Here is a 21,521-nt window from a genome sequence, read left to right as displayed (position 1 = left end):
ACTGCCATTGCAATAATAATAATAATGAGATTCAAATTGCAATGTTATAATAGCAGTGTAATAATAATGAATATTAAAGTGTGATATTATAATCACAATGTAACAGTAATGAGTGTCAGAGTGTAATATATATGCTCAATTTGCTTCCCATTAACTTTACACTGTCAGAATCATTCAGTATTTTTCCATATTGCACTGCTTCATATTGCACGACACATGTGTCTAAAAATAGCAAGGTGTATTAGAAACTACTTTAATTGTAAACAAACAATGTATGTTTATGTAGCAGATGCTATAGCTTTTGATTTATTACATTTATTTGTGAATAAACTAAACAAGCTGTTTCATCAATTTGAAAGTAGAGATGATAAAATTAATGATGTGGATGAGTTCATTGAGTCACAGACACAATTTTCAAATGAATAAATGTGGTATTTGCAATGTCAAAAACAAACATGAGAGGCACAGTATTTGAAAATACCATCCTGATCATTTGAAACAGTAATTTAGGAGAAATATTCATAACTTTTTGCAAATAGGATGGTTCAGACTATGACCAGTGCTATCTATGGTCTAATAAAATAGCACAGAAAAGTATGTTGAGGGAAATGGCTATCACACATGTATCAGACGTACCATTTTACTAGCCAGTCAAAACACTAAATTCAAGAAAAAAATGCAACTGAAGGTTTTGGTAGAAAACTAAGAACCTCAGAGCTATTAAGCCAAGATGATGAAAAAAGTATTATTTCTGCTGGCTAAATAAACTGTCACACAACACAGCTGCTTTGCAATTTTCCCAATTTAACTATTTTTATACAATGTTAGGCTAGTGATAGAAGACATACACTACATGGTCCATGTCATAGCTGGGGTCTGTCCAATGGCAAGCATGCAAGTGACAAGGAATAAACATATGTTTTCTTTAGCTGGTAATAGGAATGGTAATAAATATACTTACATTTATGCATCTTGAATTTCCTCAAAATGTACTTTCCTAGTTAGTTCTTCAGATCCAAATGACATGACCCATGTCATGGAAAACCTGATACACACTGAAATTGTACTGTAATTTCAACTACATTTCCAAGTGAAATTATATTCTCCTTACTGCATTGAATTGACCCAACAAATCCAGTCCATCATAAGCAGAAAACCAAAAGTGAGTTGGATCATCAGAAAAACAAAATCCATCCATTCCAGACCAACTGCTAAAGTTTGTCAATGCACTTTCATTGAATACATGACTCTATTTTCAATTTTAAGTAGACCAAAATGAGAATTTTTAAAAAACTAATGTTGAACATGTGACAAAGTTCAAAGGTCGCTGGGCAGTGCTGTGTGCACATTAATATTGATACTTAGTCTTGGTGAATCTATGACTGTGTATTTTTTTTAAATACAACATAAATTCATCTACTTTGTTTCTTGTACTGTAGTATTTTATTATTAAGCCTTAGGTAGGAAAATATAAGGAGTATATAATGAAAAGGTTTGGATGGGAAAATGAGAACTTGTTTCTTGGAAAAATACTGTACTCCCAAGGTGGTGCAGCATTACTCAGAAAAAATTCACATTTTCCCATATAAATGCAGTAACCTATAATCATACTAACAATGTAATAATAAGTGTTAAAGTGTGATCATACTAACAGTGTAATAATGAATGTCAGAATGTGATAATTATGCTAACAGTGTAAGAATACTGAGTATCAAAAGTGCAATGTTATGCTAAAAATGTAATAATAAGGAGTGTCAATGTGCAATATTATACTTTGCAATGTAATAATAATGAGTGTCAATGAGCAATACACTAGCAATTTAATAATAATGAGTGTCAATGTGCAATACACTAGCAATGTAATAATAATGAGTGGCAATGTGCAATACACTAGCAATTTAACAATAATGAGTGGCAAGGTGCAATACATTAGCAATTTAATAATAATGAGTGGCAATGTGCAATACATTAGCAATTTAATAATAATGAGTGGCAATGAGCAATACACTAGCAATGTAATAATAATGAGTGGCAATGAGCAATACACTAGCAATATAATAATAATGAGTGGCAATGTGCAATACACTAGCAATATAATAATAATGAGTGGCAATGTGCAATACATTAGCAATTTAATAATAATGAGTGGCAATGTGCAATACACTAGCAATGTAATAATAATGAGTGGCAATGAGCAATACACTAACAGTGTAATAATAATGAGTGGCAATGTGCAATACATTAGCAATTTAATAATAATGAGTGTCAATGTGCAATACACTAGCAATGTAATAATAATGAGTGGCAATGAGCAATACACTAGCAATTTAATAATAATGAGTGTCAATGTGCAATACATTAGCAATGTAATAATAATGAGTGTCAATGTGCAGTACACTAGCAATGTAATAATAATGAGTGGTAAGGTGCAATACACTAACAATTTAATAATAATGGGTGTCAATGTGCAATACATTACCAATTTAATAATAATGAGTTTCAATGTGTAATACACTAGCAATTTAATAATAATGAGTGGCAAGGTGCAATACACTAGCAATGTAATAATAATGAGTTTCAATGTGCAATACACTAGCAATTTAATAATAATGAGTGTCAATGTGCAATACACTAGCAATTTAATAATAATAATGAGTGGCAAGGTGCAGTACACTAGCAATGTAATAATAATGAGTATCAATGTGCAATACACTAACAGTGTAATAATAATGAGTGTCAATGTGCAATACACTAACAGTGTAATAATAATGAGTGTCAATGTGCAATACACTAACAGTGTAATAATAATGAGTGTCAATGTGCAATATACTAACAGTGTAATAATAATGAGTGTCAATGTGCAATACACTAACAGTGTAATAATAATGAGTGTCAATGTGCAATACACTAACAATGTAATAATAATAAGTATCAAAGTGTGATGTTATACTAACATGTAATAATAGTGAGTGAATAGATGGACTGTGGCCATTACTTTACAGAAATTTTAATAAAATGTATTTAACTAGCTTTAATGTTGGTCATGATTTCAATATTATGTTCAATTTTATAATTCATAATGTTGAAATATTTCAGCACACTTCTCTTTATCTATGTTGATACACCATGGCATTCAAGCTCATATTGCTGTTGCTTGTTAGGTACATTCAAATTACCATCGGAACTTTATAGTTTTGCAGATCAGTTATTACAATTATCTAATACAGATAGAATTAATGTGGTTATCTAATATAGAGGGCGTTAATGTGGTTATCTAATATAGAGGACGTTAATGTGGTTATCTAATATAGAAGGCGTTAATGTGGTTATCTAATACAGAGGACGTAATGTGGTTATCTAATATAGAGGATGTAATGTGGTTATCTAATATAGAGGGCATTAATGTGGTTATCTAATATAGAGGGCGTTAATGTGGTTATCTAATATAGAGGGCGTTAATGTGGTTATCTAATATAGAAGGCGTTAATGTGGTTATCTAATACAGAGGACGTAATGTGGTTATCTAATATAGAGGATGTAATGTGGTTATCTAATATAGAGGGCATTAATGTGGTTATCTAATATAGAGGGCGTTAATGTGGTTATCTAATATATAGGGCGTTAATGTGGTTATCTAATATAGAGGGCATTAATGTGGTTATCTAATATAGAGGACGTTAATGTGGTTATCTAATATAGAGGACGTTAATGTGGTTATCTAATATAGAAGGTGTTAATGTGGTTATCTAATACAGAGGATGTAATGTGGTTATCTAATATAGAGGGCATTAATGTGGTTATCTAATATAGAGGGCATTAATGTGGTTATCTAATATAGAGGGCATTAATGTGGTTATCTAATATACAGGGCATTAATGTGGTTATCTAATATAGAGGGCATTAATGTGGTTATCTAATATAGAGGACGTTAATGTGGTTATCTAATATAGAGGACGTTAATGTGGTTATCTAATATAGAAGGTGTTAATGTGGTTATCTAATACAGAGGATGTAATGTGGTTATCTAATACAGAGGATGTAATGTGGTTATCTAATATAGAGGGCGTTAATGTGGTTATCTAATATAGAGGGCATTAATGTGGTTATCTAATACAGAGGGCATTAATGTGGTTATCTAATATAGAGGGCATTAATGTGGTTATCTAATATAGAGGGCATTAATGTGGTTATCTAATACAGAGGGCGTTAATGTGGTTATCTAATATAGAGGGTGTTAATGTGGTTATCTAATATAGAGGGGAATTTAATTTAGTTATCTTATAGAGGAGTTAATGTGGTTATCTAATATAGAAAGAGATAATAATGCCATCTAATATAGGAGTTAATTTCACTTTCAAATATAAAGGGAGTTAAATTTGGTTATGTAATATTAAGGGAGTTAATGTGGTTATCTAATATAAATGAGAATTATTGCAGTTATCTGTTACAGAGGGAGATAATGTGGTTATCTAATATAGATTGAGTTAATGCAGTTATCTAATATAGAGGGAGTTAATGTGGTTATCTAATACAGAGGGAGTTACTGTGGTTATCTAATGCTTGTGACAGTAAATACAGTCTCATATAAGATTTGAGATGCACTCATTGATACTACTGCTATTTCTAATTATTGTTATTATGACTACTTTTCTTATTTATGTATATATTTGTACATATCTATATTTATACAGGTGTGAATGCCCCCTAGGATACAGTGGCAAAAACTGCTCTGCAAACTTTGATGATTGTAAGTCACACATCTGTCAGCACGGTGCAACTTGTGTTGATGGTTGGAACTCCTATGTTTGCTTGTGTCGTCGTGGCTTCTCTGGAAAATTCTGCGAAATTGCACCCATAGAGCAGGTGTATCCCTCCACAGGGGTTTGCAAGAATCATGACTGTCAGAACAATGGGGTCTGCTACCAGCCACAGGGGTCATCTGAGTACATGTGCAAATGTGTCTCAGGTACAGAAATAAAAAAAACTTTCGCTCCTGTTTGAGGAGAAGCTTTAGAAAACCTTGTTCTAATCAATAAAAGCAACCTCAGCAGATTGCTTACTTAAGAGAAAGATCATCACAAGGAAGACATAACATATATGCATATTTGAAAAGCATTTAATAAAATAGAAGCATCCCAAATTTGAAATTTTTTTCTTTTATGCAATATTATTGTCTGTATATCTGCAGGACATATTAAATAATTCTAAAAGTAAACAGCAGTTTAATTTGCAATGAAATTTTTTATGCAGATATTAAATTTTAAGACAAATCCAATACTTAAAAATGTTTAAAAAATCTTTGATGAATCTTAAGTTTTTTTAAAACTTAACATTTATCCTTTTGGCTGCCCTTTCTTTAAACATGCAAGTTTGACAGTAAATGATTCAGTAATGTCCACTCTCTGTTGCAACATTGGTAAGATATCATGAGATTCAATGTAATTCAAATAATCAAATTTCAGTCTAGGTATATAAATTGGTCTTAAATGGAAAATGACAGCAAATGTCTTGTGGCACAAAACAGACAAGATTACCTTAAAGGTAAGGTCATGAAAACACAGCTTCTTGTCTTTAGAGACAAAAATTCAAAGACTTTTGGTACTATTATGATTGATTTAACTGCACAAGATTGGCCCATCCACCTTTATATTCTGTATTTAGGTTTATCACACAACTCCGTATGAACATCTTTTCATAAAGACAACATTTAATTAACCCTTTTCGGAGTGGATAGAGTTTCAGATTCATTGTCCAAAGACAACATTTCAAAACCCCTTTTATAAGTTGAATGGGTGTCACTTTCTTAGTCATGGGTTCTATACCCACTCTGGCCAGTCAAGGTCATTTGCCTTTGCAACCTTGTTTAGGGCACCTAGCTTCCATCCTCACTCTGTGATTGAGCTGTTCAGGATGAAACCAAAAGCAATAGACATTTTGTCAAATTTCGCATAGCATACTGCTTTTCTGCACACCAAGTTTTCTGCTTTTGTTTCTTTCCTTCAATGTTCATTTGTTTGCACTTGTTTTTGTTTGAATTTCTTTCATGTACTTGTAAGCCAGATGCCTGTTTACAACTAATTCTTATTATATTAAATGAGAAAATAACTGAATATCTTTTTTTCTATCAGATATTATATGACTACAAAAACTTGTTTTTTTTTGCAGTAATCATGAAAACAACATGTTATTTGTGTTACTTAATCCTTGGTACAAAAGTTACTTCTACACACTATATTGCTTTATATTTTTAAAACTCCCATTTAATGTTATGATTTATCACATGTTTATTATTTGTGTCATAATGATTATACATTGTCAGTTTGTATGTTAATAATTGGTATATTACAGTTTTAAAAAAAGTGTAAGATGGCAATTAAATATAATATGAATATAGGGTGACTTTGAGACTGAACATCATTGTTGTCTGAATTCAGGTCACTGTTACCCAGTCCAAGCATGTTTCTCTCAGAAAATTGAATGTTATCTTTTTTGTTATCTTGGCTTTATGTAGAAAAGATTTTATTTATTCCGTGCCTTCAGTTGGATTATTCAATGTTTTTGCACAACACATATATTTGGGTTTTCCCCCATATCAGCATTGTGTAATGGCAGATATATAATACATTGTATAATATCTGCCATGTATACTCACTTATAAGTCAGGCCCAACTGCAATCTGCATAGACCCAGATCTGCTATTGCATTATGTACCAGTAGGTTTGGGCAATGCAATTTATTAGGAGTAATCAGTAAGGCAAACAACATGGAGCCAGATCTCTATTGCATTATTTACCACTAGGTTTGGGCAATGCAATTTATTAGGAGTAATCAGTCAGGCAAACAACATGGAGCCAGATCTCTATTGCATTATTTACCGCTAGGTTTGGGCAATGCAATTTATTAGGAGTAATCAGTAAGGCAAACAACATGGAGCCAGATCTCTATTGCATTATTTACCACTAGGTTTGGGCAATGCAATTTATTAGGAGTAATCAGTAAAGCAAACAACATAGACCCAGATCTGATATTGCATTATGTACCAGTAGATTTGGGCAATGCAATTTATTAGGAGTAATCATTAAAGCAAACAACATAGACCCTGATTTGTTGGTGCATGTTGTGTGCAGTTGAACCTGATTTATAAGTGAGAATATGCAGTACATTATATTCTCTATCTGTTGGATTTTATAACCCATGCATTTTATACAGAAAGGTCAGTTTGTTGTTACTAGGGATGGATGGGTACAGACATTTTGTTGGGTACCAGGTCCAAGGTGCCCAGCCCAGGTTGGTTTTCACAGGGTAGTGCAAAACCCAGCCAGATCTGGGTGGTCAGGCCAGGTACCGATCCATCCCTAGTTCTAACATACTGTTCATTTCTGATGATGATGATGATTAAATATCTGGGTCAGTATTAATACCCTTTGTCAAATAAGATCATATTCAGTGCTTCAGTTGTCCATAATAGTATAATACTTTAATATTTTAATATCAAAGTTTAAAGGTTGTGGAGATTAATCGCTTGAGTCTTTGCCAACAAATTCTATTGAATAATATCAGATTTGATACATGTAAAGATATGTAGGAACATAGAGTGTCCTTCAGCTAGTCTAGGTAATTTTTATGTTAGGTCACTTACCAGTCACTGTGCATTTGTGTTTTATGACACTGGGTATCAAGCAATAAGGTACAGTACTCCCTCATTTTAATACTGTCAGTGAGCCATAGTGTATACCACCTTATAGTGAGTAAATACAGTACTCTCTCATTATAATACTGTCTGTGAGCCATAGTGTATACCACCTTAAAGTGAGCAAATACAGTACTCTCTCATTATAATACTGTCTGTGAGCCATAGTGTATACCACCTTAAAGTGAGCAAATACAGTACTCTCTCATTATAATACTGTCAGTGAGCCATAGTGTATACCACCTTAAAGTGAGCAAATACAGTACTCTCTCATTATAATACTGTCTGTGAGCCATAGTGTATACCAACTTGTAGTGAGCAAATACAGTACTCTCATTATAATACTGTCAGTGAACCATAGTGTATACCACCTTAAAGTGAGCAAATACAGTACTCTCTCATTATAATACTGTCTGTGAGCCATAGTGTATACCACCTTAAAGTGAGCAAATACAGTACTCTCTCATTATAATACTGTCTGTGAGCCATAGTGTATACCATCTTAAAGTGAGCAAATACAGTACTCTCATTATAATACTGTCTGTGAGCCATAGTGTATACCACCTTATAGTGAGCAAATACAGTACTCTCATTATAATACTGTCAGTGAGCCATAGTGTATACCATCTTAAAGTGAGCAAATACAGTACTCTCTCATTATAATACTGTCTGTGAGCCATAGTGTATACCACCTTATAGTGAGCAAATACAGTACTCTCTCATTATAATACTGTCTGTGAGCCATAGTGTATACCACCTTATAGTGAGCAAATACAGTACTCATTCCTTATAATACCATATGAGCCATATAATGTACTACTTTATTGTGAGACTCTCCTATAATGAAATATATGATACATATCATTTTGCTATTGCATAATAAAATGGAATCCATGAAAATGATCACTTTATAACAGGATCCATGTTATAATGAAATGGTATCCATGACAAAGCTCACCATATAACAGGATCCAGGTTTAAATGAAGGGCATTATAGTGAGGGAGTGTTGTATTATGATTGTTATTAAAGAACATCCTCCAGTATTTCAACTGAAAATCTGCAGAAAAAAATTCATGTCATGAGAACAGTATAATGCTCAGATTATTCTTATTATTTATACATAGTGAAATCAATTTACAATAACAATAAAACTTTGGGTTCTTTTCTATCATATTTCAGAACTTGAATTAGGAACACATTTGTTCTTTCTTTTTCATTCTTCTTATTTAGTTGTTTGCTACACGTTAAACCCAGTAAGAGCATTTTTTTTTGGTGTTTGGTAAAATAATTGCTTTCTTTATGAGTTAATTCCATTAGAGGTTATTGCAAAAAAGAGAAGACTTAGTGCATTGGTAGAATAGTTGTTGTATATGTAGGCAGAATAGTTGTTGTATATGTAGGTAGAATAGTTGTTGTATATGTAGGCAGAATAGTTGTTGTATATGTAGGCAGAATAGTTGTTGTATATGTAGGCAGAATAGTTGTTAAATATGTAGACAGAAGAGTTACTGTATATGTATCCTAATACAGGACCTGAGGCATTTACATTTTATTTTAAGAAACAAAATCTTGTTTTTTTTCTTACACATAATAACTTCACTTTTTTATAATAAACTCTTTAATTTAATAACATCACTTTTTATAATACACTGTTGAATTAATGTTTTTTCTGAAGATGAATTTAATTTCAGTGCTTGTTAAATTTCTTCTATTTCAGGTTTTATTGGAAAGAAGTGTGAAAAATTGACAAGTGTGTCATTTCTGGACCATGATTCTTATATACATCTTCCAAAAGTAACTTTCCAAAGCACAACCAATATCACCATTGTATTGAAAACTAACCATAGCGGAGGTCTTATAATGTACACTGGCTTAGAGCAACATCTGGCAGTAGAGCTCTTCAAAGGTCGTGTTGCTGTTAGTTTTTATGTTGGAGATGAGCCAATCTCTACACTGTACAGTTATGTCTTTAGTTTTGTAAAGGTGGATGATGACAATTTACACACGCTGGAGTTACTCCTGCATCTGAAGAACTTCACGATGCGTGTTGATGGAGGATATCCACATACAGTCATTAACCAAGGCAATAACCAATATCTTGATGTTGACGATGACCTGTTTCTAGGAGGCTTACCAAGGGCCAAGAGTGAAATGGCAAGAAGTAAATTTCATATCCGAGAGGGAACAAGCTTGAAAGGTAAAGATCCATCTTGCATAGGTGTCAACCCTTTGAGATGAAAACCTGTATGCCAGACCAATAAAAACCTTACAAAGACCCAAAAAACCATACATGAAAAAATGTATTCATACACATTATATAAGATCAACAGTTTGAAAACAACAAATGCTATACATAAATTATTATGACAAATATATACATAATTATTTATATTTCTGAAACTTTATTTCATTCTTTTTACTTATAACACTATCATCTTCCTGCTTTGGTTAAGCAAAGAAGCTTTTGATGGATGCTTCCTTCTTCATTTCAAAATTTCTTTCATGCAGTTTTGTCCTGAAGTGTTCCTCCAGATCATATATGCTCGACACCACCACTGTAATGTCTTTACTGCATATTTTACAAAAAGCATGTGAAGATCCTAACTTGGATACATCTACAATGTCAGGGAGTTAGGCTCAGCCATTTGATGGATGGAATATTTATATATAACTAGAAAAAGATAATTTAAAAATTTAGATTTGACATGTGATAGAAGAAGATCTCCCGATTACAAATATGTTACGAATTTATATTTGTCCCCATAAACCCCAAGATATTATGCCAGGAGCTATCCAAAATTTGAAATCTAGAAATACAAAATTTTACAAAGTAGCAGTCAAGAAGTTTATACCTCATAAGCTGTTGATCGTTTCTGTTAAAATTGCGTATCTGGTGTTTGAAAAGTTATGAATTTGCTATATGGTATGCTGATTTTGGTCACAAACATGATATAAATTGGCAGCGTTACATATTTTCAAGTCATTCAGTATCTGTACTATGTCCGTCATTATGGCAATGCATCTTCCTGTTTGCATTACCTATCTGACAAACTTAACTCAAAACTATAACAGCACAGTAAAATGCAGGTGCTAAAATCAGTAGAGTATTTATTTTTAATTAGTATATTGTTAAAATTTTTAATAAATCGACTTTATCTCCACACAGAAAGGTTGGATGAACTACGGTTACACCAGCATGATTGACACACTATGTAAATTATGAAAATTGATGCAAACTTTATGCATTTGATAGTAATAAGTATAAATAGTAAAATAATAATGTATAAAATAAGAAAACATACTACACAGGTAGTTAGTCAATATTAGAAATCCGAGTGAGCATCTAATCTCCAAGCGATAAACGACAAGATTTTCACACACTGGAGTTGAACCATGAATGAAACTCATTTCATTATCAAAGGAAAAGCATGGTTTTGAGTATGATTTGATTGGTTGTTTTGGACCACCATATTCTCTCTGAATTCTCGTGGTAAATTTAAAATTTGTTATGAAAAAAAACATATAAAGCAGTTGTACGACCATATACTGACGAAAAAGGAAAAAACGGTACAAATTACTTGTAAACCATACAAGTTGACACCTATGATCTTGTAAAGAGACCTCATCAATGGTAAAATGGTGTCTACTTCTCAATATTGTAGGAGCCACAGTGGTCCAGTGGTTAGCTTGCCAGACTTGTGACTGAGACAGTCTGGGTTTGAATCCTACCAATGGACCAGCTTGAGTCAGCTACTGTGGTGCATCCTTGGGCAAGACACTTTACTCCAATTGTGTCAGCTTTGAATAACCTAACTGTCTTGGTATTCTGTAAAGCATCAAACCAAACTCTAAATATTGTAACATGACGGGTAAATGTAACGTTATTAAATTTCCTGTGATTTCTTTAGAAAGCTTCTTTGATGTGTAATGCATGGTAAAAAGTGTGTGTGTGTGTGTGATTTTGATTTTTAATGTAGATTTAAACAAATTTCCATCATATCGCTACGATTTCTGCAGCATGAAGGTTTATAGTGATGTCTAGCAGTGAGGCATCATGCTGCAGACATGTAGCATGATGTCCCACCCAGTCACATTATCCTGAAACCAGGCTGACCAGTCCTAACACTGACCTCTTAATGCTGAGTACCTAGTGAGGCAGCTATTAGTACCATTTTTGTAAGTCTTTGATATGACTCAGTCAGGGGTTAAAAACTGTGACCTCCTGCATCCAAAGGTAAAAATTGTCTTGTTTAAGAATAATGAATAGAAACATAGATGCATGTACTTAAAAGTCTAATGTCATGTTGAAATTAACGTTTTGCATTTTCTTATATTAAATTTTTTTGTCTTCTCATGCAGGTTGTTTGCACCAAGTTCTTATTAATGGCAAGTTGCTGGATTTCCAGGTTACTAAGTTAAACCACAAGATTACACCAGGCTGTAACATGAATCCATGCCAAAATCATAAGTGTCAGAACAAAGGCGTCTGCAAACCAAAAGACAATGTGGCTGACTACACCTGTCGATGTCACAGAGGTTTTTCTGGACCTTTCTGTGATGTGGGTAAGTCAGAAATGGCAGGTCCTTGATTGCCAACTGTAATTTTATGTGCATTAAAAGTGTGACCTTTAACCTATGCTGCCGCTTGTATTAAAGTGCTAAAGATGATACATAATATGAGATTGTACTATTAATAAATGGGCTGTAAAGCAAGTTTACAATGCATAGTCATGTCAAAATTTGATGAAAGTTATTTAAGGAATGTTATTTATTGTAGTGAAATAAATATATTTTCTTTAGCAACATATCTATCTGGAGCAGTCTTTTCTTTTGCTGGCTAATGTTTAGAACAAAATAGATGAGCATAATTGGCAGGTAGCAGTACATTGTATTTTCTTTGCTGGCTAGTGCTTAGAACAAAAATAGATGAGCAGTGTGATTGGCAAGTAGCAGTACATTGTTTTTTCTTTTGCTGGCTATGGTTTAGAACAAAAATAGATGAGCAGTGTGATTTGCAGGTAGCTGTACATTGTATTTTCTTTTGCTGGCTTAGAAGTGTAAGTAAATACAAAAATGGATGCAGTATGATTGGCAAATGGCAGTATTTTCTATTGCTGGCCAGCATAAATAAATGCAAAAATAGATGCAGTGTGATTGGCAGGTAGCAGTACATTGTATTTTCTTTTGCTGGTCAGGTTAAAAAAATGCAACAATAGATGCAGTGCGATTGGCAGATAGCAGTATTTACTTTTGTTGGCTAGTGTAAGTACATGCAAAAATAGATGCAGTGTGATTGGCAAATAACAATATTTTCTTTTTCTGGCTAGTATAGGTACAATTTTTTTTAAAATTTTGTAAGCAAATAACAATGCCAAAGTGAACAAATTTAGAAAGAGTCCAAAACTTCTGTTATTTTTAAATTCTTTTGATTGGCTATTTTAATTTAACAGAGAAGTAAACTTCTAAAAAATTCAGCATTAGCAACAAAGAAAGGAATTTGCATCTGTTTTGCTGTATGATAGCACAAAATTTGATTCACACTTATTCTACAATTAGAGGGCTTCATATTGAACTTACAGCATACCCACTTCTCAGCATTTTTAATTTCTAAAATGGTAGTAAAATTAATTCTAAGTTAATTTTCTTCCTCTCAGTGAAAAGTTTGATAAACATAAGTGACGTTTATTTATTATTTTGTTTGTAGCTCCTACCTGTACTGGTCGTGTCTTCCGAGACGTATATGTAGATCCCAAAACTAACTGCAGGTCTCGAGTACGGATAAAGTACCGTCGATGTGAAGGATCATGTGGAAACCACTGTTGCCAACCCAAGAAAATTAAAAATAGAAAAGTTCGTTTGTACTGTTCAGATAATACAAGCTATATTTATGACTTGCCTGTGATACGGAGATGTGGCTGCAAAAAATGTTAAGTGGGAAGTTGTTATTGGAATATTCTTTGCCATAAAGTGTGTACGTTTTACGTACATTATTCATGTGGAGAGAACAAACTTTGGAAAAAGTTCTTAATTTCATTGACAAATGATATTTACATAGTTTATATAACTTTTATAGATCTGAAAATGTGGTATTTAATTTGTTTCTCATTAGGACATCAGAAGATGTGAACAGGAAACAGACTTCTCCAAAATGTGGAACTGAAAAGTTGCCACAATGATTCTGTGAATCTTTGAGCGAATGACAAAAAACAATGCTAGGGATGTGTAAGACATCCTAATTATGTTCTGAGTTTTAGAATTTATTTTTGCATTTCTTGGCCAGAGTTTGGTCACAGATAATTGCCATGACTTTGTTGAACTAAACTGTAGAGACCCTAACACAGACAAGCTGCAGCCAATTTCTTCGTTGTAAAGACATGAACTTGGAAATTGGCCAGCAAATCATAGATGATCTGAACACCATGGAACAGAGGAATTCTTTTGACATGGAGATAGATACACTGAGCACACAAGAAACTAAAGATGGTAGTGCACATTAGATTTGTAGGATTTAGTCTTGTAAAGATGTCTGCAAAGTAAAATGTGTCATTAATGATGACAGAATATCAATGTTGATCTGTTGCATATAATAGATACCATATATACTTGCTTATAAGTCGAGGCAAACTGCAAACAACAAAAATCCTGATCTGCCATAGCATAAAACACCTGCAGATCAGGGTCTATGTTGTTTGCTCTTCTGTTTACTCCTAAAAAACTGCACAGACCCAGATCTGCCAGCATATTATGTGACAGCAGATCTGGGTCTGTGCATTTTGCAGTTAAACTTGATTTATAATTAAGTATATATGGTATAGATCTGTTTATGTAGTTAATGATGTAAATAACACCACTCAAAAGGGAACAAAATGGGTCCAGTATAGGAACTATTTCTATAGCAACAGTAGTAGCACCATAAAGACTCACAGCTATCTAGAGAAAAACCACTTCAGGACATGCTAACAAGCCAGTTCTTACAAAATTGAGAATGGCTGCCACATGACACATCAGCAGAGCATGGAACAGGCCTATGTAATGTTGTTCAGTCATAACTTAATTTTAAAATCAGACAAGTGTTGGTTTGCAGTTGTAGCACCAACAATATTAAATTCTGAGTTTTAGGGACACAATACTTAGGATAATTGTACAGAGAAAGGAGGCTAGTAACAATGGCATACAAATCAAAAAATGCTAACACTGGTAAAAACTGTGAGATCACATTAGTATTGGAGGGTTGGATACTTAAAATAACAAATTTGTGTATACCTCAAAATCTGCATTCAGATTTTCATACATATTTGTAGATATCATTAGCATTAAAAGAAAATAACTCTTGTACATAATTCAGCATTTTTATGCAAATTAAATTTAACAATGAAGAGAGATTGGTACAATAGGATTTTGGTTGTGTAATTGTTATATGCCTGTCTTAAGTCAAGTATGTTATATTATTGTATTGTCCATCTGCTGTTAGTTAATGTCTGGCCCATAACTATATCACAGCTGACAAGATTTTAATGAAAAATGTTGTTTACCATAGCCATAGCCCCTGACTCAAGGTCAAGGTCACAGCAAGGGAAATGTAATTCTGTTACTTTTATCCTTGCCTATCACATACTTCTTGAACTGTTTAAGATATTTTGATGACAATTTGCCCAATTATACATAGCATGAATAGGCAGGATACTGCATTCCATAGCAATGCCCCCAGCCACAAGATCAAGGTTACAACAAGGAAAATGTAATTGTGTGATTTGTATCTTTTTCCAGAGTATGATGTTTGAATCACTGAAGATATTTAATGAAACTTTCTCCAGTTACATATTATGACTAACTGTGTCATATACCATAGCATCACACACTGTCCGAAGGTTAAGGTCACAGTTTAACCTTTGTTTGGCCAATAACTTTGTAATGGCTGGAGAGATTTTAATGAAACTTTGCCCAGGTATGTATCATAACTAGATGGTGTAATAATGCACACTAAAGCAACATCCCCTGCTATCAGGTCAAGGTCACATCATGTCAAGGTCAAGGCGCCTGCCTCATTATCAATGATATGGCAATGGAGAAAGTAATTCTGAGACTCATAGCCTTATTTGATGCAGAATTTTGAACCAGTGAAAATATGTTAATAAAACTTAAGTTATATATTGTATATAGCTGGTGCATCACATAGCATAGCCACACCACTTGCCTGAACATGAAGAGTACAGCAAAGAAAATTGTAATTCACACTTGTGTTTCTATTCAGTAAATAACTTTTTGAACCACTGAAGATATTTTAATGAAACATGTACCCGTTATATTTCATATATGATGAGTAGAAAGTGGTTCACATATCTTAATCATGCCTTCAGCTTCAAGGTTAAGGACACAGCTGGAAAAATATAAATCAGTAACCTCTTTTCATATATGGGTATAACATTTGAACCAAAGAATAATGTTTAATGAAACTTTAGCCTTGTGTATATCTTGACTTGAAGATATTTTGCATAATCAGTCATACTCCATGCCCCAGGGGGCTTAGTGGTATGTCATACTCCATGCCCCAGGGGGTTTAGTGGTATGAGGCACTCACCTTTTCAGATTACTGACATCTCACTTCTGTCAGTATGGGTTTGAGTATTAGGCTTGGACAATATTAGTATATGAGAACACTTGCCAGAAGCTTCTCATGGGGTTTCCCATGGTTCTTCCTGGGGTTTCCCATGGTTCTTCCTGGGGTTTCCTCCACCAGATATACTGGTCTCTATGTATAGTCCATCATATGCTGAAAAATGGTGATAAGCCCACAACAACAACTTCCTGCCATAAGGTCAAGGTCACAACAAGAGACAATGTAAATCAGTGTCCAGATTTCTTATCCAGGCTGCCACTTTTATGCCCAGACAGATATTTTTAATAAAAGTACACATATATTATCATACAATAGTCAAATCCTAAAGTCATTAGTAGGGAAAAAGTCACCAAATGGGTTTATCAGGTGCCTTTAATGGTACTATTATTTTGTTTTGTAAGATCACTTTGATGTATTTTATTTATGTATTGAAAGATTTAGGTATTTCATTGATACCTGCATTTGTGCACAGTGGTAACCTGTTTTTTTATATCTTTGTTGGATGTATATTACATGGCATGCAAACAATAGACATCCAGATCTGCAGAAACATAATGTGCCTGCAGATCAGGGTCTAATTTGTTTGTTCTTTTGACTACTCCTAACAAACTGCACAGACCCAGAGCTGCCAGTGCATTACCTGAAGGAAGCTCTGGGTTTGTTCATTTTACAGTTGGATTCCTTATAAAGCAAGTGTATACAGTATTTTGGCAAGGGATGAAATAATTTGATGGCGATTTTTAAAATATATTGATAAATATTGAATCACCTCCTCAGATGAATTCTTGCTGGGAATAGAAAAAGTAATGCCCATGTATGCATTATTTCTACATATTTAAAATTTTGAATTGGCCAATTTTAAGGTTCATTAAAGGATTGCTTTCTAGTAGCCAACTGGCCAATTTTAAAGTTCATTAAAGGATTACTTTCTAGTAGCCAATTGGCCAATTTTAAAGTTCATTAAAGGATTACTTTCTAGTAGCCGATTGGCCAATTTTAAAGTTTATTAAAGGACTGCTTTTATTAGCAGAAATTGTCCATGGTATTCAAAGTCAAAAGCTCAAAAATCAATTTGACTGTAACCTTATTTATCCATACTTGTTTTCATAATAAATTTGCTTCTTTCTCTAATCAGTGATTCGTTAAATGTCAAATCAATTTAGTATTAATTAATATATTGACATTGAAGAATATAGTTACAAAGAAAATTGGATGGGTAACTTACATAAATGTCTCATGTTTTGTATCATTGATATAGTAATGACATCTTTTCATTCAACTGTTGATACTTTTTTGTGGATACAAACATGAAACATATTTTTTTTCATTTTGTCACTGGGAAATTGTATACCAGGAGCTGCAAGTCTATTATAAAAAGCAAATTTAATTTCATATTAATTCTGAGGTATTCTACAATCAAATCAGGAATAGTTTTTGTATGGGATGTTAAAGATAGAAATGTTGTCTTTGACTGATATCCTATTTCATAATAGAAAGCACAAGTTTGATGTTGAAAAGAAAAAGTGCCAGACCTGTCAGTGGTATGGTCTTCAAGAACATGCTAGTTTTGAAGCTCCATGTTTTAAGGTTGTGAGTTCTGTAGACTTTTTAATAATAAACCCTAAATCCTCAGTTTCAGAAATTGAATTCTTTTGATGTAAATTTTACTGAACAGGTTATATGGATAAACCTAGTTGGTAAGGAAGGTTGTAAGAAAACCCTTGTTGGCAAGGATGGTTACCAGAACAAAATAAAAGTAAAGCACTTTCATAAAAAAACAACCCAGAATTTAGTAATTATTTGATTTAATTAGATTAACTTGAATAATCTTTTGTAGTTAGTGTGGATTGTAATGTGTTTGACTCCATTTTTTCTCACCTGTTCCCTGAACTTGATCTTGATCTGGATTCCCATTTTCTGAATGCTGGAGATCCATGATTGCCAGTGTGAAAGGGCCACAGAGAGTTCTGCAGTATTGCTATTCCTATAAAAATGGAAATATTTGCTTTCTGATGGGCTTGCAGCTTTGTGTCATACAATCAGCATCATACAAACTCAATCATAGTGTGTTCAAGGGATAGCCTCTAGAAAAAAGTTATGCTGACTAATTTATATCCAAATATACAAGCCATTTGTATAGTTTAAAGTGTCATTATTTTAATGTATATATATTTTATGTGTGTAAAATAATGTACAAAGATTTATAAAGTATTTCTTCAAACAGACAGTTATTTGATAAAGAGAACACTGTTTATAATTATTTACCTGTCGTTCATGACCTGTGTTATTTGCTAGCTGATGAACATAAAAGAGTCTGAATAAAGTGAATTTGTTGTCTTTCTGTTCTTTAATATGTTACTGCATCTTTAATTACTGGAATAAATTATTGCAAAGCAAGAGATAAGATACATATATTTATATATGCTTCATCAACCGTAATATTTTAAAAGCACTTCATGTATTCACAATTCTTCTAAAATAGAAGAAGGTTAGGTCCTGTATAGTTGCCAAATTCTTTTAGGTACAAAAATGAACATTATTTTCTTGTTCATTGTCAGAAACTAATTTCAAAGCAGATATGACAGTTCAACAAGTTAGTAAATCATTGTCTCACCTGTATTCATAATAATAATTGCTGCGCGTTTCAAATTGGATATTCATATGCATCTCTGAATTTTTCAAAATACATGTTTTTTTTTTTAAAGTACAGCAAACCTGTACCAAATTTTAGCTCTGACTTTATTTTTAGATAATGCTCAGAAGTAGGTCACAATTGTCTATTTTTTATTATTACTATGCGCTGTGGATAACAGATAAATCAGTTAAATCTGACACTGGAAAGGATAAAGGATTCAACTGATGTCACAAACAAAGGAAAAAGTTGCTTTCAGTTGCACTTTGGTGTGCCTTTGCTCAGGAACATTATTAATAAGTTGTACATACATGAACCTGGGGTGTGGGCCATTATTATTAGGTTGTACTTGTGTGTATCTGAGAGACACACACCTACCCACCTACCCAAACACCCCCACCTACCCACCTAAATGCACACACACAAAAACACACACACACCTACCCACCTACCTACCTACCTACCTACCCAAACACAAATACAAATACCCACCTAAATGCACATACACACACACACACTTACACACCTACCTACCTACATACCCAAACACACACACACAAACACACACACACACATAAATGCTCAAGTTTGCAAGTTGCTTGTCTTTGGGAAAGTACAGTACAATCTAGTTGTACTTCAAAATAACATACAAGAAAATAAAGAAATATTGATTTGTTGTTTCCAATCCAAAATATGAACGTCAAAATAAACATCCTAAATCTGCATAGCACATGTACTAAAATAGTACAATATGAAGAGTAATTTACACATCTGATGTAAGTAAATACACACATTTTTGTAAGGTACAATTTGTAGATCTTGTAAACATTATAATGCCAATCTACAATGATTGGACTAAAAGAGAGATATAATTTATAGAAAACAAAGTTCATTTTAAAACAGCACCTGGTGACTCAGTAGTTGTTTTTAAATCAACTCTAAGAATTGCAAAATTTTGATATAAATCTTAAATCATTCATATCATATATATTCACTTTTAAGTTAAGTCAAACTGCAAACAACCTTATCTGCCATATCATAATCTATCTGCATATTAGGGTTTCGTATTCTGATTATTCCTAACAAACTGCACAGACCCAGATCTGCTGGGGCGTTATGTGATAGGTCTGTGCAGTTTGCAGTTTAACTAATTTTATAAATGAGTATATAGAGTATTTTTGAAAGAACTGACATTATTTTACAAATCACCAAAAATAAAAGGTTCAGTTAATGATGGATGTCCTGTAGGCTTGTTGATAATGCCTAAAAACCATAAAATATTTTCTGAATTTGATTACCATTTTAAAAAGTCAAAAAGGAACAGACTGTTAGTCATCTGATTGATTGATTGATTGATTTATTTTTAACGGCGCATCGGCACTGTTAGGCTATTTAGCGCCAAACAAAGTGTTATTTCTATAATCTTTTAAAACTTATAAAAGGTCCTATATCGACCAGCGATATAAAAGAACAAATGGTTGAAATTAAAAAACGGTAAGATGATAACGGTGCAAAATAAAGGTTCCCGCTCAACGGGAGATGTAAAAATGATCAATAGGTATTAAAATGGGACGGTATATATATTGCATAAAACTGCACAAGGTGATAGCATAAAAGTCAGAGTTTAGAGTAAATATTTACGGCTTTCAAGAACTCTATAATACGAGTGATGTTTATATTATCAAAAAGTTCTTTCATGTCATGCACAATGTAATAACGATCGCGCGTTGGTTGTAGGTCAAAGCACTCTATCATAAAGTGCTTGACAGTGAATGGTTCATTGCAAGAAACGCACTCTGGTGGGTCGTCACCTTTTAGTATGTGGGTGTGGGTGATAAAAGTATGACCAATTCGGATTCTTGCAATGACTACCTCCTCCCTACGAATGGTTCTGTAGGAAGGAGTCCATTCTCCTAGAGTCGGTTTGATTGCGTGAAGTTTGTTATTTACAGCATCATTCCATGATGCCTGCCACTTCTGACGTAAGAACTTTCTGATACAAGGTTTAAAATCAGTATATGGTATTTTAAAATCAGTTGGTTCTTGAGAAAGGGCCATTTTAGCAGCGCGATCTGCTTTTTCGTTACCTTTAATACCAATGTGGCTAGGTAACCAACAGTATATTATATTGTGGGAGACACTCAGCTTGGTATTTTTTACGAGTATGTTTTTCAATAATGGGTTCCCCAGTTTTCTATTGTGTAGTGACTGGAGTACTGATAGCGAGTCGGAGAAGATGATACAGTTTAAAATACGGTTCTTTTCTATATGTTGCAGAGCAAGGTCTATTGCTCTGATTTCGGCTGTAAAAATTGATGCTCCATTTGGTAAGCGAACTTGCGTTGTGTGATTTCCACAAACAAAGGCTGCAGCAGCCTTTTCCTCATCCTTTGATCCATCAGTGTAAATTCTGGTGTAGTTTTTAAATTCGGTGAGGAGTTCATGGTAAGAGTTGTGGAAGATAGAAGGGTTTGTTTCGGATTTTTTTCCATCGTGTAGCGTAAAACGTACTTTTGGTTGTTTAATTAGCCAGGGTGGTGTTTCAGAGATCGATGTTTTCTGAATTTTAGAAAGATCTATA

At 33.3% G+C, this 21,521-nt stretch overlaps 1 protein-coding gene across 3 annotated transcripts in view; it reads left to right on the top strand.

Annotated features, from left to right (window-relative positions):
- The window catches only part of LOC149794941 (slit homolog 2 protein-like), a 239,835-nt gene extending 221,190 nt beyond the window's left edge, over positions 1–18,645 (top strand). For 2 of the 3 annotated variants that reach the window (XM_089964604.1, XM_089964603.1), the window contains 4 exons: positions 4,692–4,966; positions 9,409–9,888; positions 12,051–12,254; positions 13,396–18,645. In XM_089964604.1, coding sequence (XP_089820730.1) covers positions 4,692–4,966; positions 9,409–9,888; positions 12,051–12,254; positions 13,396–13,622 — 1,186 coding nt within the window. In that variant the 3' untranslated portion in view covers positions 13,623–18,645. The remainder of the gene's footprint in view (positions 1–4,691; positions 4,967–9,408; positions 9,889–12,050; positions 12,255–13,395) is intronic. The other variant, XM_089964605.1, reaches the window with a different exon arrangement.
- Positions 18,646–21,521: the final 2,876 nt, after the last annotated feature.

This window comes from Sinohyriopsis cumingii, chromosome 7 (genome assembly GCF_028554795.1).
Source record: "Sinohyriopsis cumingii isolate HCF-2022 chromosome 7, ASM2855479v2, whole genome shotgun sequence".
Taxonomy (NCBI): Eukaryota; Metazoa; Mollusca; class Bivalvia; order Unionida; family Unionidae; genus Sinohyriopsis; species Sinohyriopsis cumingii.
The sequence above is the reverse complement of the archived record's forward strand: the minus strand, read 5'-3'. Positions and strand labels throughout refer to the sequence as shown.